Source organism: Lynx rufus, unplaced genomic scaffold (assembly GCF_022079265.1).
Source record: "Lynx rufus isolate CCGP_SWC_20201006 ecotype Redwood Valley unplaced genomic scaffold, mLynRuf1.p SCAF_18, whole genome shotgun sequence".
Classification (NCBI taxonomy): domain Eukaryota; kingdom Metazoa; phylum Chordata; class Mammalia; order Carnivora; family Felidae; genus Lynx; species Lynx rufus.
In genome coordinates this window covers 2,467,875-2,493,118 of record NW_025814832.1, presented here as the reverse complement: position 1 = coordinate 2,493,118, position 25,244 = coordinate 2,467,875, and the positions used below count along the sequence as shown (strand labels likewise).

The window sequence follows — 25,244 nt, the reverse complement described above, 5'->3', positions numbered from 1 at the left end:
TCTCGTGACTTACTCATTTTACTGGAAGCCTGTATTTCCCCCTCCCCTAGGTATTTTCTGAGGAACCTCCATACAATTTTCCACAGTGGCTGCACCAATTTACATTCCCACCAATGTGCATGAGAGTTGCTTTTTTCTCCACATCCTTGTCAATACTTGTTACTTCTTGTCTTTTTCATACTAGTCATTCTGACAGGTGTGAGATGATATCTCGTGGGTTTGATTTGCATCTTTCTGATGATGACTGATGTTGAGCATCTTCCCGTGTTTCTGTTAGCTAGCTGTGTGTCTTCTTTGAAATAAAACAACAATCTATTCTACCCACTTTTAATCGGCTTTTTTTAGTGTTGAGTTGCACAAATTCTTTATATATTTTGGATTTAACGGTGATAATGGATATATCATTTGCAAATTTCTTTCTTTCAGTAGGTTGTCTTTTCATTTTGTTGATTTCCTTTACTGCACAAATAATCTTTATTTTGATGTAGTCCCTATAGTTTTTTTTGTTTGTTTTTTTTTTTTTGCTTTTGTTTCCCTTGCCTGAGGGGGCCATATCTAGAAAAATGTGGCAGAGGCTGACGTCCGAGAGATTACTACTTCTGTTTTCTTCTAGGAGTTTTATGGTTGCAGGTCTTTTATTTGTCTTTAATCAATTTTGAGTTTATTTTTGTACAGGGTGTTAAAAAAAAAAAGTGGGGCGCCTGGGTGGCGCAGTCGGTTAAGCGTCCGACTTCAGCCAGGTCACGATCTCGCGGTCTGTGAGTTCGAGCCCCGCGTCGGGCTCTGGGCTGATGGCTCAGAGGCTGGAGCCTGTTTCCGATTCTGTGTCTCCCTCTCTCTCTGCCCCTCCCCCGTTCATGCTCTGTCTCTCTCTGTCCCAAAAATAAATAAACGTTGAAAAAAAAATTTAAAAAAAAATGGTCCAGTTTTCCCACTATCACTTATTGAAGAGACCATCTTTTCCCCACTATATATTCTTGCCTCCTTTGTTGTATATTAATTAACCCATATAAGCATGGGTTTAACTATGGGCTCTCTAAGGGCACCTGGGTGGCTCAGTTGGTTAAGCATCAGACTCTTGATTTCACCTCAGGTCATGATCTCATGGTTTGTGAGTTTGAGCCCCATGTTGGGCTCTGCACTGACCATGCAGATACTGCTTGGGACTCTCTGTCTCCTCCTCTCTCTGTACCCTTCCCCTGCTCGCTCGCTTGCTTTCAAAATATTTCAAAAAAGAAAGAATTATGGGCTCTGTGTTCAGGTGCTTAACTGACTGAGCCACTCAGATGCCCCTGTTTATCTTTTTAAACAACAGCCCTTAGTTTCACTGGTATTTTCCTGTTTTTAAGTCTTTATTTCATTTATTCCACTCTGATCTTTATTATTTCCTTCTTTTAACTTTAGGCTTTGTTTGTTCTTTTTCTAGTTCCTTTGGGTGTAAGGTTAGATTGTTTGAGATTTTTCTTGTTTCTTGAGGTAGGACTGTATCTCTGTCAATTTCTCTTAGAACTACTTTCGCTGCATCGCAAAGATTTTGGACCATTGTGTTTTCATTTTTGTCTCCATGTATTTTTTTAATGTTTGTTTATTTTTGAGAGAGAAAGTCCGAGCATGAGCAGGGGAGAGACAGAGAGAGGGAGACCCGGAATCCAAAGCAGGCTCTAGACTCTAAGGTGTCAGCACAGAGCCGGACGCAGGGCTCGAACTCATAAACCGTGAGATCATGACCTGAGCTGAAGTTGGATGCTCAACCAACTGAGCCACCCAGGTGCCCTGTCTCCCTGTATTTTTAAATTTTGTCTGATTTCTTTGTTAACCCACTGGTTGTTTAGTAGCATGTTGTTTATCCTCCATGTGTGGGTTTTTCCAGTTCTTTCTTTTAATTGATTTTTAGTTTCTTATTGTTGGGAAAAATGTCTGATGTGATTTCAGTCTTCTTAAATATAGAGATTTGTTTTGTGGTCTAACAGGTGATCAATCTTGGAGAATGTTCCAGCTGGTCTAATGTGCCATTCAAAGACAGTTTCCTTATTGATTTTCTGCCTGGATGGTCTATCCATTGATGTAATTGTTGGGGCATTAGTCACCTACTATTACTGTATTACTGTCAGTTGTGTTCTTTGTCTGTTAGTATTTATGTCTTTATGTATTTAGATGCTACAATGTGGGGTGTATACATATTTATAACTCTCATATTTTCTTGTAGGACTGATCCCCTTATCATTATATACTACCCTTCTTTGTCTCTGTTTTAAAGTCTGTTTTGTCTGATGCAAGTATTGCTACCCCAGCTTTCCCCCCACCCCCACTTCCATTTGCATGTAATTTCTTTTTCCATCCCCTCATTTTCAGTCTGTGTCTTTAAGTCTGAACTGAGTCCCTTCTAGGCAGCTTATAGATAAGTCTTTTTTTTTCCTTTTTTTAATCCATTCTGTAACCCCATGCCTTGTAAGCATTTAGACCATGTAAATTTATTTATTTATTTTTTAACATTTATTTATTTTTGAGACAGAGAGCATGAACGGGGAAGGGTCAGAGAGAGGGAGACACAGAATCTGAAACAAGCTCCAAGCTCTGAGCTGTCAGCACAGAGCCCGACGTGGGGCTCGAACTCACGGACTGCGAGATCATGACCTGAGCCGAAGTCGGCAGCTTAACCGACTGAGCCACCCAGGCGCCCCTAGACCATGTAGATTTAAAGTAATTATTGATAGGTGTGTACTTACTTGCATTTTGTTCATTGTTTCCTGTTGGTTTTTGTGAGTTTCCAGTTATTGATAAACTGCATAGCACTGCTAAACAGGTTTTTGTGTGGATCTACGTCTTCATTTCTCTTTCCCACCTCCAGCTTTCTTCAGTATGTATCTTCTAGTGTTCCTATAACGAACTAGTGTTTTTTATGTAATAAAAACCACAACTGAAAAAGCCAACAATGATATATCACACTTGCTGCCTTTCAAGCCAGCAAGGATTTTTTTTTTTTTTTAAATAACTGGAGGGGCGCCTGGGTGGCGCAGTTGGTTAAGCGTCCGACTTCAGCCAGGTCACGATCTTGCGGTCTGTGAGTTCGAGCCCCGCGTCAGGCTCTGGGCTGATGGCTCGGAGCCTGGAGCCTGTTTCCGATGCTGTGTCTCCCTCTCTCTCTGCCCCTCCCCCGTTCATGCTCTGCCTCTCTCTGTCCCAAAAATAAATAAACGTTGAAAAAAAAAAATTAAATAACTGGAAATCTGTACCTCTTAATTCCCTTCACCGGTTTTACCTGTCCCTTCCTTCCTGTCCCTCCCCTCTGGCAACTACCAGTTTGTTTCGGTTTATGAGGATGTTTCTGGTTTTTTATTCATTTGCTTTGGTTTTCAGATTTTGCACGTAAGGGAAAGAATATGGTACTTCTCTGACTTATTTCGCTTAGTATAATACTCTCTAGGTCTATCCATGTTGCCACAAATGAAAAGCTCTCATTTTTTTAGGGTTAATATTCCCTTGTGTATATATAGAACAAATATATATATATACACACACGCATATACATACATATACCACATTTTCTTTATCCATTCATCTATCAGTGAATACTCGTGTTGCTTCCATAATTTGGCTATTGTAAATAATGCTTCAGTAAACACGAGAATATCCATACCTTTTTGAATTAGTGTTTTTGTTTTCTTTGGGTAAATACTCAGTAATGGAATTACCGGATCATATGGTATTTCTACTTTTACTTTTTTGAGTAACATCCATACTGTTTTCCACAGTGGTTGCACCAGTTTGCATTCCCACCAACAAGGAATGGGTTCCTCATCACATCTTCAGCAACACTTACTTCTTGTCTATTTGACGCTAGCCATTTCTGACAGGTGTAAGGTGGTATCTCCCGGTGGTTTTGATTTATACTCCCATGATGATTATTGATTTCATGTATCTGTTGGCCATCTGTATACTTGCTTCAGAAAAATGTCTACTTAGGGGCGCCTGGGTGGCTTTGTTGGTTAAGCATCCAACTCTTGATTTCTGCTCAGGTCATGATCTCATGGTTCGTGAGTCCAAGCCCTGCATCGGGCTCGGCGCTGACGGTGCAGAGCCTGCTTGGGATTCTCTTTCCCTCTCTCCCTGCCTCTCTCACTCATGTGCTCCCTCTCTCTCAAAATAAATAAACTTTACAGGTTTTTTTTTTTTAATCTTATTTTTAAAGAAAAATGTCTATTCGGGTTCCCTGCCCATGTTTTAATCAGATTATTTGGGGGATTTTGGTGTTGAGCGTGTAAGTTCTTTATATATTTTGGGTATTAAGGGCACCTGGGTGACTCGGTTAAGCATCTGGCTTGGGCTCAGGTCATGATCTCATGGTTTGTGAGTTTGAGCCCCACATTGGGCTCTCTGCTATCAGTGAAGAGCCCACTTCTGATCCTCTGTCTTCCTCTCTCTCTGCCCCTTCCCTGCTCTGTCTTTCAAAAATAAATGTTAAAAAAGTTTTAATATATTTTGGGTATTAACCCCTTCTCAGATCTATCATTTGCAAGTATTTTCTCCCTTTCAGTAAGTTGTCTTTTTCATTTTACTAATGGTTTCCTTTGTGTGTACAAGCTTTTTATTTTGGTATGGTCCCAGTAGTTTATTTTTGCTTCTGTTTCCCTTGCCTGAGGAGACCCATCCATAAATACGTTGCTAAGACTGATGTCCAAGAGATGATTGCAAACCAGCAAGGAGTTTTAAGGCAGCCATACTCAGCTTTGTTGAGGGTACGATGCATCATCCATACAGCCTTTCCAAAGGACAGTTTGGCACAATGAAGCAAGAAACTTGATACGTGTGTACCTTTGGGCGGGTAATGTCACTTCTAGGAATTCATGCATTCATTCAGCAGGTGTTTGTTGACCTACCCAGTGTACTGAGCCCCAAGCAGGGTGCCAGGAAGCTGGTGGTGAGTGAGACAGATGTAGTCCTCACGCCCAAAGAACTCTCAGCAGGGGAAGGACAGTTCTCACTCAAGTGTCTATGCAGGGACAGGGTGAGCAGTTCTGCAAAGGAACTCCTGTCCTGGGTTGTGAGCACCAGCCCTGTGCTGAGCAGCTGTGTGGCCTGGCAAGTCCCTCTACCTCTCTGAGCCTGATGAAAGCAGTCCTTCTGTATCAAAGTCTAGGTATTAGTTCCTTATAAAGGAACTGGCTCCTATGCCAGGCTTCACTCTCCCTACAGAAAGCACTGTTGTAACTTCCTCAAAGCTCCAGTGAGGCAGAGGCAATGGTTGTATAATCTGGGAATAGACTATTATGTTGTATACTATATATAGCACCTGTATAATTATATACCATACTTCACATACTTTAGAAAGATGATATTCATAGTATGTGAATTATATCTTGATAAATCTGCTATTTAAACTAACAAGGGACCAATGCTGCTAAAAATGTTTTTTTTTTCTGGTGGGAAATGTAAGCTTTATGAACATTAGACTTCCAGAAACCAGGAAAAACCTCTAGGGGAGAAGGGGACTCTGTGGTTAACTTCCGAAATGGGCGTGGGGACAGAAGTCTAGGTGACAAAGGAACCGCTTGCTTCTCCTCCCACTGCAGATGACCACTAACCCTGGCCACAAAGTAGTGCTGGGGTGTCCCATGGTTAGTATGAATGGGGGGCCCAGGGATGTCTCTCCAGAACAAAAGGCTTTTCCAAGCCCTGCTGGCTCTGTCTGTCCCCTTAGCTTCTCCCCACCCTCTGCCCATTTGTTGGTTCTAATTCCAGATACCTGAAGCCAGATGTGGACAAGAAATCCAAACACAAGACGGCAGTAAAGAAGAAGACCCTGAACCCCGAGTTCAACGAGGTATGAGGGGCTGGTGAAGCTGCTGGGAAGCTGCTTGCTCTCCCTCAGGGCAGGGTTTGCTGGAGAGACTGGCTTTTCCAAGGGTTACTGTGGAAACTGAGGGATGGGAGGGGCCAACAGGAGAGCCCCTAACCATGAGAGGTGGGGGAGAGGCAAGGCCAGGCTGGACCAGGCCAAAGTGGTGCAGGTGGAGATGCAAGGAATCCCGGAAAGCTCTTCAGAGGATCTAGCTGATGGGGACTGTGGCCATGAGGATGTGGCGGTGGAAGGGGGGGACCCGACAACAAGAGGGGAGGTACAAGCGCGATGGAGAAAGCTCTGGTGGGTGTGAGGATTTGAGATGTCCCAGGGCCTTGAGAAGGTCTGCTCCGGGTGGATCCCAAGGTCTTCAGCTCGGGGGGCAGGGGCATATGGAGAGGAGCAGAGGGGCCTAGGGAAGAGCCCGCGTGACTGAGGGGCAGGCAGAGGAGACCAAGGAGATGCTTTCAGAGAGTGAAGGGGATACCAGATGTCAGATGATCCCGGAAGCTGTGGGGGAGAGACTTTCACAAGGCAGGGAGTGGTCAACAGAGCCAGACCCAAGAGTGGTCAAGCATGCTAAGGTTGCCAAGTGTGTGTTGATTTGGTGATAATGAGGCTCCTGGGGATCTGGAGAGAGCAGCTTCAGTGACAGAGGAACCAGGCAGGTTGGAGAGCAGGGGACCTTGAGGACCCCAGCCAGGTTCTCGGGCAGAAGTGGGTGGAATAGGTGAGGATCTGCCACCATCTACCACTGAGCACTGATCACCCTCCCATCCACCCCTCCCCCTCTCCCTCTCCCTCTCCCTCTCCCTCTCCCTCTCCCTCTCCCTCTCCCTCTCCCTCTCCCTCTCCCTCTCCCTCTCCCTTCCTTTCTCCCTCCATTCATTTGCCCCTCACCGCACCCCCAGAGCCTTCCTGGCCACTGGCCAGGTTCCAGACCCCATGGTGTTGGCCCTGACTCTCTTCTTCTGACCACCAGGAATTCTGTTACGAGATTAAGCATGGGGACCTGGCGAAGAAGACCCTGGAAGTCACTGTTTGGGATTATGACATTGGAAAATCCAACGATTTCATTGGTAAGAGGACACAATGAGAATGTCCTTTAGCCACATGCCTGTTCTGGGTTCGCAGAGGACAGCGACCCTGAATCCAGGCCACAGCCTCTGCTTCCTAGCCTCTATGGCCCCGGCTTTCCCCAGACTATCTGGCCCCAGGCACAAGGGGCCTCAGACTTTATCCAGCCTGACTCCATGTGACAGAGGAATAGATAGGCCCAGAGAGGGAAAGGGGTCTGGGAGGGTCACACACCAGGCTGTGTGGAGCAGTGGTGAGAGATGAAGATGGTCAGTGCTTTGGGCTGGACTCGGAGCCCTCAGGTCCCTGAATTCCTGGTGGGCGTCGGCATCAGCGTCGTGGCTGTGCAGAGTGGAGCTGCCTCCATCCCTCGGCTCCTAAGATGTGACCACACCTTACCCCCAGCACTGCTCTGGCCCTAGAGAGGGGAAGGACAGGATCCCAGGGCTCTGGTTTCGCAGTGGGGATGGGGGTCAGGCTAAGAGTGTGGTGTGGTAGTCAAACCATTGCTCACCCTCAGAGCCCAGTGGGCAGGGTGGAGGGTCCAGCCCTGGAGGGGGTGGTTTTGGGGTGGGGGGCACTGGCTCAAGAAGGTTAGTCTTATGGGAACCCCTGCCCCCAGGCCCTTGGGAGTCAGAAGGTCACCATGTCCCTCGCTACTCCTTCGGCTCCCTTCTTGCAGGAGGCGTGGTTCTGGGCATCAATGCTAAGGGCGAGCGCCTGAAGCACTGGTTCGACTGCCTGAAGAACAAGGACAAGCGGATCGAGCGCTGGCACACGCTCACCAATGAACTCCCAGGGGCTGTGCTCAGCGACTGACCAGCCCCCACCTGCTGCCGCACCCGCCCCTGCCTGTCACCTGGCCCAGCACCAGCCTGGCCCTGGGCTTCCTCAGCTGCCACCAAGGGCCTTGGCCCTCATCTTGGGGGAGATCCAGGATGCTGCTCAGACACAGAGCCACTGCAGCCCCCGCTTGGAGGCTGTGGAGGACCTAGCCACTCCAAGGGAGAGCAAGGCCAGAAAGCTGGGCCTGCTTCCAGCCCCCTGGAGCCCAAGAGGGCAGGAGATGGGAGAGGACCTTGGCCTCAGCACCCACCCCAGGGAAGGGAAGGGGGCCATCCAGGGGCTGAGGACCCTATTTGAGGTCAGTAGTAAGTCACGGGGACCCCAGGTGGAGAGAACAGGAGTGCAGGGGCGCTTTGGCCTTGGTGGGGCCAGGGAGAACTCCTGAGAGACATTAGGGAGAAAGGGGCATGAGGGGAAGAGTTGGAGAAGTTTATTCCCAAAAGGAGGCTCTTACTGCAACCGTTCGCCTCTGGCATTACTGGGCAGATGGAGAAAAGCTGACCTGAGAGCAAGAATGGTCAAGTTCCTACAAGCTCACTGAACATGGGCAATTGGCAAACACTTCAATGATTCCACGAGCCGCTGGAGAAGAATGAGAACCAGGGCCTACCCTCAGAGTTCCTGGTCTAATCAGGGAGCTAGAAACCATTACAACAGGGAGTGAGGAATGCCAAGGCCAGGTTGACATAACTGGTGAGTGCCATGGATTCTGACTCTGCTGGGAGGCTGGGAGGGCTTCCTGGAGGAGGGTGATGCCTCAGCAAGGCCTTGAAGGATGAATGGGTTTCTAGGCAGATAGAGGAAAGGCACTGTGTGCAGTGGAAATGGTCTACAAAGGCCTGGAGGGGAGAGTATGGTGATTGGGTCAAGGATCACTGTGCAAGATGTGGGGTCTCACTCTGGAGACAGGGTTTGTTAGGACAGGCATGGGGGTAGGGGTGATGTCACCCAGCCCTGCTCTCACCCCATCCCTTCCTGCCAGGCTTACCCCAGTTCATAGGAGGGAAGCGATGGGTCAGGGTCAAGTTCAGTCCTCAGACCCAGTTCTCCTACCTTTAATCTTTCTCCTCCCTAAGAACCTGGAGGATGGATCCAGCCTCTCATTACCAACTTAAGCATGAGGCCAGCTCTAGTCCAGAAGAGTCCCTCTTCCCTTTTTCACGAAGCAAAAAGTCTCCATCCTCACCCTCTTCCTTCACCCACCCCCCACTTCTGAGTTCAGGGCTAGGGAGTGAGAGGCCCAGATGAGTGCCCTACATCCTGGCCCTACTGTGGCCACTGATGTTCCTTTCAGAGTGCTGGGTGGCAGTCCAGGGCCTCATTTCTGGGAAGACCTGTGAGGCTGGCTCCTCTCCCTCCAAGGGCTGAGACACCCTGCTTGGTGGGCCTTGCACACTGAGTCAGGTTGAGGGCATTGGAATCTTGGGGCCCAGGTATGAAGCCCCAAACTTTTCCTGCCTACCCAGGGGCCTTCAAGGCTGCTGTATGAACTAATGCAAAACCAGGGAATTTCTGTGTTTGTCCCATCACTGCGCTGATGGAGAAAACAGAGGCCCAGAGAGGGAAAGTGACCTGCCTGAGGCCTTCCTGCCCTACCACAGCTGGCAAAGGCCGGGCTTCATGGCCCCTGCCTCACTGCCAGCCCAGAGCTATGGACACAATGGAAGTAGGGTGCTGGACTCCTACACAAGAGGTCCATCCTGTAAGCTGCCTGCCTAGGGCTCACTCTTGCCTGCTGCAGACACAAAGCACATCACCATCTGAAGCCTGAGGTGATGATTCGAATTCCACCAAGTGCCCATCAGCCCTTTCCCACTTTGCAGGTTGACCACTTTGCAGGTTGAACAGGATTCCAGCCCCCAAATGGTAGCTGGAAAACTTTTGCTGGTCACGGAGCCTTGGTTTTCCTGTCTTTAAGGTAGCTTTGTGTATGTTAAGAGTTTTACATGCACTTTCGCAATGAATCCTCACAATTCTATGGGGTGGGTTTGTCGTCCTCATTTGACAGACGAAGAAGCTGAGATTCAGAGAGGCTGTGTAGTCTGTCAGTGGCACACAGCTGGGAAAGGGCAAACCAGGACTCAGCCCAGGTCCTGTGACTGCCACGTGGTCTGGTTGTCTGGGAGATCGTACTCTCTAGGCCTCTGCCTCCGGGCTTCTGGAGGGTTCAGCAGATAGCAGACTCGGTAGGGTCTGGTGCATGGTGAAGGGGTAGGACCACGGCAGTCCTGCTGCCTCAGCTGCTAGATAGCTTTGACATCACTTCTGCCATTCAGAGCTTCCCCAGAGGTCCCCACAGTCCAGGCCGAGAGCTCAGCTATCCATCCCTCCCTGGGCTCTGAGTCCAGGGGCCAGGCCGTGCTCCTCACAGGGGCTCAGGCAAGGGTTCCTCTTTTAACCACAAGGCTGGCGTGGGGGAACCTTTGGGGAGCAAGCAAAGAGATGGCCTATTTTGGAGAGGCCTCCTGTCTGGGTGAGCCCTGGGTATCTTCTTAGCTTTTTCTTAGCTTTGCCTCTTGGAGGGCCTCATTCAGAAAAGAACCCCACAGACTTTCTGTGAAGAGACTGAACTGAATGGCAAGGCTAGAAGGGGCTGGGAGTCTCAACAACTACCTTATTAGGCAGTGGGAAAACAGAGGCCCAGTAAATGCAAGGAGCCCACTTGGGGCTCTTTACTGCCCCAGGCTGTACAAGGGTAGACTTGGTCCTGAAAGATGGTCCCTCGTGACCAGGGACAGGATAAAAGATGGATCTTCTGGACAGACAGCCCCAGTGGAGGGTGGGGTGCTTAGGAAGGAGCCCCCCCCCCCACGCTTACCCCCAGGGAGGAGGGAATCTTCACCAGGACCCTGGCACTGCTCTGGACCCCTCGCAGATTGTATCTGCTGAAGAAAAAGCTCTTTGGGAAGCTGCAGTATCATCTCTGCCTTTGGCCCCAAACTGGCATCTTTCCTCTGGTCTAAGATTGGAAAGTTGACGCCCCTCCCTACCAACCACCACCACAAAGTCATTCCAAAGTTTGGTGTCAGTAACCAGGAAGTTGCCCGACAGCACGTTGCATCCTCCTCCACCCCCACCTCCCACCGCCACCACTAGCCAATCAATCCCAGACGGGCCCCGTCTTCCAACCCTGAAGCGGTGACCTCCTGACCCCTAGCGGCAAGAGCGAGGAACTGCACCTCCCGGCCCGTGCATGTCCTACTGTTTGTTTCTTCTCAAACCGAGAGAACCTCCCGATGCATGGACTCTGGCTGTCGTCGACGCAGACTCTCGTGCACTGCTTAACACCGTTTTGCTACCATGTGGTGGCTGCAGAAAAGGTCCTTAAACTGCAGCCCCACACACAATTTTTGTACTTTCGTCTGACCTACTCGAAGGTGTCCTTTTTAAGTCTTATTTGTTAATATTTATAACGACCTATAATCCAAAGTAAATGAAAACGTTCACTGCAATTCAATTGGCTTGGGAGACTCCTTTAAATAGAGTTGATAGGACCGGAAAGAATGAGAGAATGGCAACTGAGGCTCATTCAGCACATTGTCTCCTTTAACTCTTCACAAAGAACTCATGAGAGGTAGGTCTCCGGTTACAGACGGGAAAACTAAGTCTCAGGTTAAAATGTGCTGAATCACACAGCTTGTAAGTGACACAACTAGGATTCATCTCATGCCTCCCAAGATTTTACGCTGTCATCCACTCATTCGACAAACAGTTGTGAAGTATTAACTCCACCACCAGGCACTGGTGGGTCAGATTCATCAAGACAGCCAACAAACAGTAAACATAGCATGTTCAAAGATGACAATAGGGGCATCTGGCTGGCTCGGTCGCTGGAGCACACAACTCGATCTCAGGCTCATGAGTTTGAGCCTCACAGTGAGAGTACAGATTACTTTTTTTTTTAATGACAAAAAGGACATAAAAGGAGTAAGGTGGGATAGGAGGGAGAGGTTGGGCTTAAATAAGGTGAGGTGGCCCTCCAAAGAAGGTGACTTTTGAGCTAAAATTTGGAGGGGGCTGAGGGAGGGAACTATGGAGATACTCAAAATGGAATGAGGGTATTTTTTTTTTTTTTAAATTTAAGTGATCTCCACACCCAAAGTCGGGCTTGACCTCACAACCCCAAGATCGAGTCTCCCACTTCAACAGAGCCAGGCAGGTGGCACGAGGAATGGAATGTTTTGGGTGGAGGAAGTGGCCAGTATCCCTCTGGGTGGGGGCAGGTGTGGCATGAATGAGAATAGCAAGGAGACCAATAGGGCCAGAGCAGGGTGGTGCAAGGGAAGAGCAGTAAGTGGGAGCACAGGACAGGGGACCAAATAGGACTGAAAAACTGTGTGTGAGATGGGAGCTTATTCCATTTCTAACAGGCCACCTACTCAGGACAAACCTACAGTCTCTCCTTCTAGATACTCCAGCACAATGAAGGTAGCAAACCCTCGGCACAAAGGAAGATAGAAAGGTCATGGGAGGAAAGACCATTAGTTCTTGTGCTATTTCAGCAGGAGGGGAGTCCTTAAGAACTCTAGAAAAATAATAGGGACCAGAGAGAAGGTGCCAGAACTATAATGGCAGCAGCAATAATACCCATATAGAGAGCTCTCACAAAGTGTTGTACTCATTTAATCCTCATAATTATTCAACTGTTTCCTCATTTTATAGATGGGAAAACTGGGGAACAAAGGATAAAGGGTAGAGCTGGTATTTGGACCCAAGCCTTATGGCTCCAGAATCCATACTCCTAATCTCTACACTATGCTGCTGTAAGCAGCAAATGGTGTTGCCAGGTCTGGTGGAAGATGCCCAGGTCCCACTAGGTTTCTTGTAGGTTCAGCCTTATTCACGCCCACCCCAGCAGGGTTCTGCTCTGCTGGGAAAGATTTTCTTAGGGCTCACTCTCAGGGTCCTATCATCTTGACCAAATGCAATGCTCACCTTTGCCCAATGGGTTCCTGTCATAGGCCCCCAATTCCCTTCTGTGTGTCTCCTGACCACAGGCAGGCAAGATCTCTTCCTGGAGAACATGTTGAACTGGGAAGCACTTATGTGGCTTTGAACCAATGAAATTACCTTACAAGAATCAGAAAACTGAGAAACCAAGATCTTGCTGAGCCTCCTGCACTGCACCTTCCTCCACCCTGTCAACACACATGGATTCATCAGTTAATAAATGATGGAAAATTGTGGCCTCAGCCCCAAGTCGGGGTGGCTTTTGAGCTGAGCTACCCAGAAATATTTTGACTCTTATTTAGCTTCTCAGGAGAGAAATGACTCAGTTAAGATTAGAACTCACCTCCTTAGATCAAAGGGCCAGGGGATAAAACCATGGCTATGGGCAAGGAGACAAGGAACACTGGGTCAAGCATCATCTGACTCTTGAGTTTGGCTCAGGTCACAATTTCATGGTTCATGAGATGGAGCCCCATGTCAGGCTGCTCCAGGCTGATGGCACAGAGCCTGCTTGCATTCTCTCTCTCTTCTCTCTGCCCCTCCTCCCGTACTGTCTCTCAAACATTTAAAAAAAAAAAAAAAGGCAAAGACTGGTAAACAACCAAAACACTAAAGAAACAAGGAAATAACCTAAATTCCATTATAACCTAAATTCCATTATAGCCTATCTGAAAGCTAGAGAGTCATGCAGTCATTTCCATTTTTAAATATAAACATGGTGAGAGCTTGGAAATGTAGGAAAGTGAAGGAGCAAAGCAAAATTGAGTGTAGAGGGCAGTTCTTTTCAATTATCTCACTGTGGCAAAATATAAATACAAATTTTCAGTTTAGGACGTGGGGGCAACCTGGCTGTGCCATCTCTCACCCTACTGATCACCAAGGTTGATTCAGTTGACCTGCCTGGGTAGGCAGGTGTCCCCTTCCTCCATCACCACTCCATGTGTATCCCTCCCAAAGCTGTGCACCCAAAGAAGACAACCTTCCCTGATGGAAGAAGACCATTCTCCATCAAGGGTATAGGAGTAGCCACACTCACTAGAACCTTCAAACAAGTTTTCAAGGTCCATTTGCAGGAAAACATAAGGTAGTCAAGCTTCCAAAACTCCAGACACAGCCAAATGAAGCACTCCATGTGGCAGTCTGCCTTTCTTTAGGAAAAAAAAAAATCATTTTAACCACTTTTAGGTTGGCAATACACTGGCGTTAAGTACATTCCCAATCTGGTGCAACCATCACCACTATTTCCAGAAGTCTTTCATCAGCCCAGACATTGCATACTCATTGAACAATGTAACTCCCCATTTCCTCCATACTCAGACCCTGGTATGCTGTATTTTACGATCTTTACGAATTGCCTGTTTCAGGTACTTTACATAATTGGAATCCTGTATCTGTCTTGTTATGACTGGCTTATCTCATTCAGCGTATTTCAAGTCTCCTCCATGTTGTAGTCTATACCAGAATTTTGTTCCTTTTATGGCTGAATAACATGAATATATGTTTTATCTTTTCATCTGTGCTTTAAGTATATTCTATGCCCCAAGTGGCACTTGAACCCTTGACCCCAAGATTGAGTCACATGCTCTGCCAAGCCAGCCAGGTACCCCATCCATTCATCTGTTGACGAATACTTGGGTTGTTTCCATCTTTGGGTTCATGCAAATAATGCTGCTAGGAATATTGTTGTACAGATTATCTTTAAGTCCCTGCTCATACCTCGGAGTGGAATTGTTGGGACATATGTTTGCGGAACCACCAAGCTGTTTTCCACAGTGGCTGCAACGTTATACATTCATTCCTACCAGACATGCACAAGGGCTCCATTTTCTTCATGTCCTCACCAAACCTTATTTTGTCTTTGTAATAATTATCCTAATGGGTGTGGAGTGGTATCTTACTCTGGCTTTCATTTTCATGTACCTAATGATTGGGGATGTTGAGCATCTTTTCACATGCTTATCGGACATTTGTGTACTTTCTCTGCAGAGATGTGTATTTAAGTCCTTTGCCCATTTTTGAATTAAGTTTACATTGGTCAACTGTAGGACATCTGTGCTCTGGATACTAATCCCTTATCAGATGTATGATTTGCAAATATTTCCCTTCATTCCATGGGTTGTCTTTTCACTTTCAATTGTCCTTTGATGCACAAGGAGTTCATTTTGATTAAGACCAATTTATTTTGTTGCTTGTGGTTTTGTGGTCATTATCTAAGAGTTCATTGCCAAACCCAATGTCATGAAGGTTTTCCCTTAGGTTTTCTTCTAAGAGTTTTATAGTTGTAGCTCTTGAGTTTGTTTTCAACTCATTTTAATTTTTCTGTGTCCTATCCAGTTTTCCTACCATTTCCTCAAATTCATTGATCCTTTCTTCTGCCTGCTCACAGCTTGTTGAACCCCTCCAGTATTTCAGTTATTTGTACTTGGTATAGTTGCCATATGTTTCACATCTGTAAGCTATTAACCCCAAAATACAGTGGTATAAATTTGTTTTAAACAAGTGATATGCTCTTCTAAAGATATCAAAAGAGGGGTGTCTGGGTGGCCCAGTTAAGCATCCAACTCTTTTTTTTTTTTTTTTAATTTTTTTTTCTTTTTTTTTTTTATTTATTTTTGGGACAGAGAGAGACAGAGCATGAACGGGGGAGGGGCAGAGAGAGAGGGAGACACAGAATCTGAAACAGGCTCCAGGCTCTGAGCCATCAGCCCAACGCGGGGCTCGAACTCACGACCGCGAGATCGTGACCTGGCTGAAGTCGGACGCCTAACCGACTGCGCCACCCAGGCGCCCCAAGCATCCAACTCTTGACTTCAGATCAGGCCATGACCTCAATGTTTGTGAGTTCAAGCCCCGCGTGGGGCTCCACACTGACAGCACAGAGCCTGCTTGGGACTCTCGCTCTCCCTCTCTCTTTCTCAAAATAAATAAACTTATCCTCTCATTTAAAAAAAATATATATCAAAAAATATTTACTACCACTCTTCACTCCTTCCTAAACATCTACATTTCTATCTGGTTATCATTTCTTCTCAGCCTGAAGAACTTTCTTCAGCATTCTCTGTTGTGAAATCTCGTAACTAATTCTTCATTCTCTTTTACCTGAAAATGTCTTTATTTCACTTTCATTCTTAAGGATGTTTTCACTGTAGAATTCTGGATTGGCTGTTTTTCTTAGAACACTGTGTTCCGTGGTCTTCTGGCTTCTGTTGTTTCTAATGGAAAGTCAATTGTTTAAATTATTCCCTTGTATATAATTTGTCTATTTGTTGATAAGTATGTATGCTATTTCCAGTATTTTTATTTTCAGCAGTTTCACTATAATGTGCCTGTTTTCTTTGTATTTATTTTGCTTAATTTCCCCTGGGTTTCTTGAATTGCAAATCTACCTTCTACAAAATAGGAGCAAATTTTAGTCATATTTCATTTTTCTCCATTCTGTTTTGCTTTCTTCTCTCCTTCTAGAACTATACTTACATGTATGCTAGCCCTTTTCATATGATCTCACAAGTGCTCTAAAAGCCATGCTCATTTTTTAAAATATTTTTTCTCTCCTTCAGATTGAATAATTTCTATTGAGCTAACTTCAAATTCACTGATCCATCATTTTCATTTCTTATTCTCCTGTTAAGCCCATCCAGTGAATCTTTATTTCAAATCTACTTTTCAGTTCCAAATGCCCATTTGGTTCTTCATTATAGTTGCAGTATCTGTAGGAATTTCTTCTTTTCATTGGTCACAAACATATTTCCCTTTCCTTCTTGAACATAATCATATCAGCTTTAAAATCCTTGTTTGCTATGGTAGGACAATAAAACTGCTAATTTACATATCTAGGTCATCTCAGGGATAATCTCCATTGGTTGTCTCGAGTATGGGTCACATTTTTCTGATTCTTCATATGCGGAGTTTTGGATTATATCCAAGTTTATTGTAAATGATTTGACTCTAGATTCTGTTATGCTCCTCTGAAGACTTAATTTTTATCAGTTACTTGGCTGAAATCATACTGTAAATTCTGTATCAGCAGTGGGTGGCAGCTGAAATGTCAGTGCAGTAAACAAAGAGATTTTTAGATGAGGAAATTATTTGGGCATATTTTTTAATGTTGACTTTGTTTCAAAAAGCACAACATGGCATAATCTGCATAACTGTTCTATAAATTGCTCAGAGGAGTCATTTCAAAATGCCAACACTGTTGAGAAGTTTCCAGCCATCAAAAAACAAAGAACACAAGTTCCCAGCTGTCAAAATTAATTCTTACTGAGTTTTCAATCTCTCCTAGAGAGAAGATTGGGCAGCACAAATGCTATTGTCCCCTCCTGCCTTCTTTTGGATTAAATGAATACTTTTTAGGATTACATTTTAGTTTATCCACAGATTTTTAGATATACCTCTTTGCATTATTTGCATGTAGCACTTGCATTAAGTATTACCATATATCCTTAATCTTTCAAGGTCTTAGAGTTAATAGTATCAAGTAAAATGGAAGAAATGTGCATTCAAATGGCTCCATTTACCACGCCCTGGCTGCCTTTTATGCTATAGTAACCATATGTATGATGTACCTACATGTTATAAATCCCACAAAATTTTTGCCTTAAACACATTATGAGATTTTTTAAAGATCCTGAGAAAAATAAGTCTTATATTACCTTCATATTTACCATTTATAGCGTTCTTCCATTCCTTCATGCAGATCCATTGTGAATGTCAGCTGTTCTTTCCTCTCTACAGTGCCACAGAAGATAAAACTTTTGGTGCTATTAACATTCACTTCATCACCCCAGAACTTTCAGGTATGGGTTCATGAACATAAATGCAATAAACAAAACTCTAGCAAATCAAATCTAAAAATATTTTTATAAAAATATGTAACAACTGGAGTTTATCCCAGGAGTGAAGGACTGGTTTAACATTCAAAGAGCAATCAATATAATTCATTATATTAACAAACTAGAAAAGAAAACCCACACGATCACCTAAACAGATGCAGAGAAGGCATCTGACAAACCCAACTTACATTCTTAATAAGCTATCAAGTTTAGTAGGTTGTAAACTCAACCTACTAAAGAGCACCTATGAAAAACTTAGAACATTGTACTTAATGGTGAAACACTGAATGCTTTCTAGGAACAATACAAGGATGTCTACTCTTACCACTTCCATTCAGCATGGTACTGGAGGTTCCAGCCAGTGCAATGAGGCAAAATAAACAGTCTCCAGACCGGAGCAAAAAATAAGTGAAAACTTTATATTCACGGACAATATGATTATCTATGAAAAAAGTCAGAGATCTTAAAAACAAACACAAAAACCCTGCTAGAATAAGGGAGTTTTAGCAAGGTTACAGGATATATATCAATACACAAATATCAAATTTTATTTCTAAATAATGGCAATGAGCAATCAAAAATTGAATTTTCAAAGGCAGTCACTTACAAAAACATCCGTAATTATTAAATATTTAGAGATGAACCTGACAAAAGAAGTGCAAAGTCCTATACTCTGAACAGTACAAAATATTGTTGAAGTTAAAGAATGCCTAAACTATTAGATATACCTTGCTCACGGATCAGAAGACTCAGTATTATTAGAAAAGACACTTCACCAAAGATATACAGATGGCAAATGAGCACATAAAAAGATGCTCAACTTCGTTAGTTATTAGGAAAATTTTAAACACACACACACACAAAGATGCCACTACACACCCATAAGAATGGAAAAGTTAAAGACTGACAATACCAAGTTCTGGAAAGAATGTGGAAAACAGTTTTCAGACACTGCTGGTGGAAATGTAAAATGGTATAATCACTTTATAAAACCGTTTGAGTTTCTTAAAAAGCTAAATATACACCTACCATGCCATCCAACCATTCCACTCCTACTTACCCACAAAAAGGGAAATATATGCCCACATAAAGACTTGTACACAAACATTCACAGCAGCTTTATTTGTAACAAAAACTGGGAATAACCAAATTGTCCATGAATAGGTGAATAAACAAATTGTGGTATATCATATAACAATGGAATGCTTCTCGGCAATAAAAGGAATGAACTGATGCATGCAACACGGATGAATCTCAAAATAATTATGCTGAAGAAGCCAGACACTCCCTCTAAAAAGAAAAGAGAGTACATACTATAGGATTCAATTTATACAAAATTCTAAAAAACACAAACTAATGTAACAGAAAGCAGGTTAGTGGTTGATTGGGAATAGAGGCAAGGAAATTACAAAGTAACAACAGACACTTGTAAAGGTGAAGGCTATACTGACTATCTTGATTATGATGATGGTTTTACAGGGGCAAACATATGCCAAAGCTTTAAACTGTAGTTTAGTATATGCACTTTATGTCAATTATACCTCAATAAAGCTGGAGTTTTTTTTACTTAAAAAGTTGTATCTTTCAGAAATTTTCTGAAGATAGGCAAGTACACATACAGCATATTCTTCATTTTACACACAAGATTATACAGGTTAGGGATCTTCCTTTTCTCAGTTAACATATGCAGACATCAGACATCTTTCTGTATTAGAAGAAATGGTTTATCTTTAAAAAAAAAAAAACATGGTGCACATAGTAAGGATATACCATGATTGATGGGCATTTAGGTTATTTCTAATATGCTATTATAATGCTGAAATGAACATATTTTGCATATACTTGTGACCATACACACACAAGCAAAGGATGCAGGTGTTTAAAACTTTCATTTATACTGTCAGATAATCCTCTAAAAAAACATCTCAGGGGGCACCTGGCTGGCTCAATCAGTAGAGCATGTGATTCTTTCAAGCCCCACTACTGGGTGTAGAGATTACTTAAAACTAAAATCTTAAAACAAACAAAAAAACTGTCTCAGAATCTACATCAAACTGTTGGAATTAATAAATTAATTTAACAAGGTCATGGACTATGAGATAGTATACAATAGTCAATATTAAGCAGCAACAATATGAAAATGAAAAAAATTAAATACTATTTACAATAACATAAAAAAAAAAAAACCTAGGAATAAGGCCACTAAAAGATATCAGACCTCTACAAAGAAAACTACAGAATTGGAAAAAAAAAATTTTAATCTAAAGAAATGGAGGAATATACTCTGTTCATGAATCAAAAGACATAGTTGTGTAAGGATGTTAATTCTCTGAGCATATATTTATGGAATAAAATGCTTACCAAAATCACAACAGGTTTTGTTATTGCTGTTCTACTACTGAAATTGACAAGCCGATTCTAAAATATGTATGGAAATGCAAAGAGCCAAGAATAACCAATACAGTCTTGAAGAGCAAAAAACTGGAGGATTCATGTTACCAGATACTGAACATAAGCGTACTGGCACTAAGACAAATAGACCAACGCTGGCGCTTCTGAATATCCATACAGGAAAATATTACTTTTAACATCTCCCTATTACCACATACAAAACAAATTCTAGGCGATTCCAGATCTAGATGTGATAGGTCAAATCTTCTAGAAAAAACACATAAAAGATTAATGATCTTGAGGTTTGCAAACAGTTCTTAAATAAAACCTATAAAGCACTTACCTTAAAGGAAAATATGGATAAATTAGACTAAATTAAGATCCCGTTTGTCAAAAGACATCAATATAATGAAAAGGCAAGGCATAGAATGATAGAAGGTAACTGCAGTAACAACCCCAAAAACATACCCTATTCCTAAATATACAGATTTCTTACAAATCAATAAGAAAATGACAACCCAACAGAAAAACAGGCAAAAGAAGGTATTTAAGAAAAGAGGATATCCAAATGTCCAGTAAACAGATTTTAGTGCTCAGTCTCATTAGTCATCAGGAAAATGCCATTACAACCAGAATGACCACTACATATCCACCAGAAGACTACAACTAAAACCAGTGACCATACCAAATGCCACTGACCATGTGGAGCAACTAGGACTCTCACACTGCTGGTAGGACTGAAAACAGCACAACTACTTTGGAAAACTGTTTTTGCAGTATCTACCTACAAAAGCTGAACATACGTATTCCCCATAACCCAGAAAGTCCATTCTCAAGTATATATGCTACATTGATGCATACATGTAAATGCCAAAAGAGATGTACAATGTCCATAACATCACTAGTAACATCCCCAAATTGAAAATAATCCAATGTCCATCCATGAAATACATAACGGTATACTAATACAACAGAAAACACACTATTATTCAGGATATTACATTACTATTATTACATGGAGTAATCTCACAGAATGTTGAGAGGGGGAAAAATGCTGTATGATTCCATTTACATCAAGTTCAAAAACAGGCAAAACCAAACAAAGGCTATGATCAAGACACTGGTTTCAGTTGGAGTAAGGGGGGAACTATATGACTGAGAAGGGGGCATGAGGGTCTTCTAGGATGCTGGTTTTGTTCTATTTCTTTTTTTTAATTTTTTTTATTAAATTTTTTTTTTCCAATGTTTACTTATTTTTGGGACAGAGAGAGACAGAGCATGAACGGGGGAGGGGCAGAGAGAGAGGGAGACACAGAATCGGAACCAGGCTCCAGGCTCTGAGCCATCAGCCCAGAGCCTGACGCGGGGCTCGAACTCCCGGACCGCGAGATCGTGACCTGGCTGAAGTCGGACGCTTAACCGACTGCGCCACCCAGGCGCCCCATGGTTTTGTTCTATTTCTTGATGCGAGTAATGGTTAAACAGTGTATTCCCTTTGTGGAAATTCATTAAGCTGTAGGCTTTTGATCTATTTTCTTTATACTTGAATATGAAATTTGCTTTAAAAGAATGCCGACAGTATAGGAGAATGTTTCTCTACATACAATTTACATATAGATTATTCCAGAAATCTAATCATCTTTGCCAATTATAATCTTTACCAAAGGAAAATTAGCATCTCTTAAATGTTTTGACTAACATTTTAAAGAGGAACAAGGTGGGGGTGGGGGGGAGGGATGCTCTTAAAGTTGTTTCTTCCTAGAATTCCATCAAAAGCAAATTCTGAGGGGGCTCAGCAGTTGCGAAGACCTGTTATCAAGGCTACAAATGTGCTATTAATGGGGAGGAAGACTTAGGTTCTGAAATAAGCCCTATCCCAAACCTGTAAGCACCAGAATTTTAAATAGCAAAAAAAAAGGTCTTTGTGAAAGACCTAGAAACAAGCAATATAGGGTGGAAGCAGGACTGCCAAGAGTTTCAACACAACTGGAAGCATGGTCAATGGCAGCTTTAGAAGAAAGTAGCCCCCGAACAGGATTCATACTGCCTGGGTTGTGCAAGTACACATTACTTCAATTATGAAAGAAAGTAAATGTCCAAAGAGCAAGGCACTTTTTAAGAGTAACAGTTTTCAGCCCTCCCTTATACATAGCAGGCCTGTACCTACAACCTGGCACAGTCAGCTGATCATACAAGAGTGCCAACCCAGGGTCTTCCCTAAAGTAGTAACTGAGACAGCACAGGGCTCACCTCTTCATATATTACAGCTTTTGAAAGGCGTTTATCAACTGAAAAACAAATGATCTCAGAAAGGTTAAAATGTATTTTTTAAATGATCACTGTAAAATAGAGAAAACAAAGTATTTCAATAAAACATTAAGATTTTGATAAAGAGCAAAAAGATAGAATGGCTTAATGGTTAAGAACACAGCCTCTGTAGTATACAGACCTAACTATTAATCCTGTTTGAATACAGTTAGCTGTGTGGCTTTGGGCAAGTTCAACTTTTCCCTGGTTTACTATTTGCAAAATGCAGGTGACAACTCACCAAACTATTATTTATGTGCTAGATCACAGACACTGTTTAATAATGAGCACAGTGCCTACATACGACCAATACTAAATACTAACCGCATATTATGTACCAACTACAAGATTAGTACCTCAAATGACATACATATAGCAAGACAGGGTTAATAATTACCATTTCCCAAACAAAGCAAGATTCACCTTTAAAATGCCATTTTTCAGGGCGCCTGGGTGGCTTAGTTGGTTAAGCACCCGACTTCAGCTCAGGTCATGATCTCACAGTTCAGGAGTTCAAGTCCCACAATGGGCTCTTGCTGTCAGCTCAGAGTCTACAGCCTGCTTCAGATTCTGTGTCTCCTCTCTGCCCCTCCCCAGCTCATGCTCCTCCTTTCTCTCTCCCTCTCTCTCCAAAATAAAAAATAAATGAAACGCCATTTTTCAGCATGCTCCAGCTCCTACAGTCCTACAATCATTAGTATAGCAGCCAATTTGGGGTCTTCCTTATTAATAGCTCTCAAAGTGGCATTTGTCTGAGGCAGAAGCCAAGTTAGATGTTTTTACATTTATTCCATCACCTTCCCCTTACTATGATCTGACTTAAAGTTCATGCTTATCTTCCTAGAAGCAAAATATAACTCTGGAGGATTTGCTTTTCTGGCCATCGGTTCCAGAATCCAAGCATAGATACATTCATTGGTGCTCCCAACATTTTAAAAAAGCTTTGGGTTTAAAACATCTTTTTCAAACCCAAGCATGGATATAGACACATATTAAAAAAAAAAAAAAAAAAAAAAACCACACACACTTTGGGTTTAAAACATCTTTTTTCAAAGCAAAGCACTAAGAATTATAATTGAAACAAATTGCACTCGAATTGTAATGGTAACTCAAGTTTCTCTTGAAACCAATTGATCCTCAGAGCATTCAACCAAGAGCTGAAACAACTCCACCTTTCCAGACCACAGATAGAAGTGGAAGCGATACTGTCCTTATAAGGGCTGTCCCCTTTCTGCAGTCTTCCCTGTCTTCCAACTTCTGACAGAGATCCAAAGACCTGTACCCATCACCACAATCCTTCCCAAGTGCCTTCATTGGTTTTTCTCTCCGTATCAAGATCACCACATTCTTGAGCATGCTCCTGGCATCCTGAGTTTGTGGACTACATTATATAAAGAAGTCCATCCACAGAACCAACTAGAGAACCTTTTAACTAAACAAACGCATGTGATGATTGATCTAAGTTGACAAACATCACCTCCACAAGCCATGCCATGTTGTAAATTACCTATGTGTTTGACTCAAATCCAGGCATTTGTGCATTCGTGTTTAGTATGGGAACAGACTACAAAATGCTGAATGCCATTATCTTTAACAATGTGTAATAGAAGGGTGCCTGGGTGGTTCAGTCGGTTAAGCATCCAACTTCAGCTCAGGTCATGATCTCACAGTTCGTGAGTTTGAGCCCTGCGTCAGGTTCTGTGCTGACAGAGCCTGGAGCCTGCTTCAGATTGTCTCCCTCTCTCTCTCTAAAGAAGAAACATTAAAAAACTTTTTTTAAAAATGTGTAATACAATTTTATGAATTCCTTCAAGTTTTGATCTAGATGCAGCAGGCATTTGGCCACTTTGCCGCTGGAAAAAAACAAAAAAATCAACCTGAAAATCTCTTGGACGTAACCCCAAATGTCTCCAACTATCTAATGGAGGAGCATTAACACAAAAATCTTAATTACTTATTCTAATTATGGGCATACACATATATTTTCATAAGATAAAAACTACTAAGACACGTTACTATTCTGTTAATTTCCTAAGTCTTCTCTACCGAGAAGCCAGGATATATACACTTGTGGTGTCAACACCTCATTTAGTAGCAACAAATCAAGTGTGATGATGGAGTGGATATTCTTATACTGCTGATAGGGAAGAGGGGGGCTATAAAGTGGCACGACCCCTTTGGAGGGAAATGGACAATATTTACCAGTAGAAAAGTTAATGTTCTCGGACACAGGAAACCTAGAAATGTATCATACAAATACACATGCAAATATTTAAGTGCAGTTACAAGGATATTTAATGCAGCACCATTTATAATAGCAATGCTGGAAACAATCTGAATGTCCAAAGGGAGTCAACTAGTTAAGAAAAGATCAGGAGTACATCCATGTTACACTGTCATTCAAATTAAATCTAAACGCGGAATACAGAATGATCTGTATTAGCTAAATACCTATACACGCTGTATAGACTATTTTTTGAAAAAAACTACTTAACACTGTCTCTAGTAAGGGGAACAGCTACAGACTTCTACCACGTGTACATGCACTACTGAGAATGAAAATATTCTTTTCTGCTTCTGCCACTGACCTTTGGAGTGGTAGTGGGGGCTAAGGTAATTTTACTTCAGACTAAGTAAGGAGGATTATTTGGACACATTCAGCCTTATTTAGTTGTATAACCCAAAATTCCATGCTAGAAAATGATCCATAATTATACCTTAAGTATGAATTTGTACTTTTATGATTAAAATAAATACCGTGTTGCTACCTGGTTGAGAGGACAGTAATGAAGTGACTTGGTGTTTCTTAGTGTTCTTCACAACCAGGTTACAAGTAAAAAAAATTTTTTTTCTAAAAATACACATCATCTTTGGGGAAACAGACAAGTGATTTACGAAGAAAAGGGAGGGGAGATCTTTCCACATTCAGGAAAACAATACTGTCAATGTGTTTGGACTAGAGATTTTATTTTAGAAAGATAAAGGATGGAGGCGCAATAATA

The 25,244-nt window shown here is 42.9% G+C and overlaps 1 protein-coding gene across 1 annotated transcript in view; it reads left to right on the top strand.

The window, feature by feature from the left end:
• The window catches only part of DOC2B (double C2 domain beta), a 34,521-nt gene extending 23,249 nt beyond the window's left edge, over positions 1–11,272 (top strand). Inside the window, exons 7-9 of the mRNA XM_047080657.1 lie at positions 5,740–5,821; positions 6,822–6,918; positions 7,599–11,272. Coding sequence (XP_046936613.1) covers positions 5,740–5,821; positions 6,822–6,918; positions 7,599–7,735 — 316 coding nt within the window. The 3' untranslated portion in view covers positions 7,736–11,272. The remainder of the gene's footprint in view (positions 1–5,739; positions 5,822–6,821; positions 6,919–7,598) is intronic.
• Positions 11,273–25,244: the final 13,972 nt, after the last annotated feature.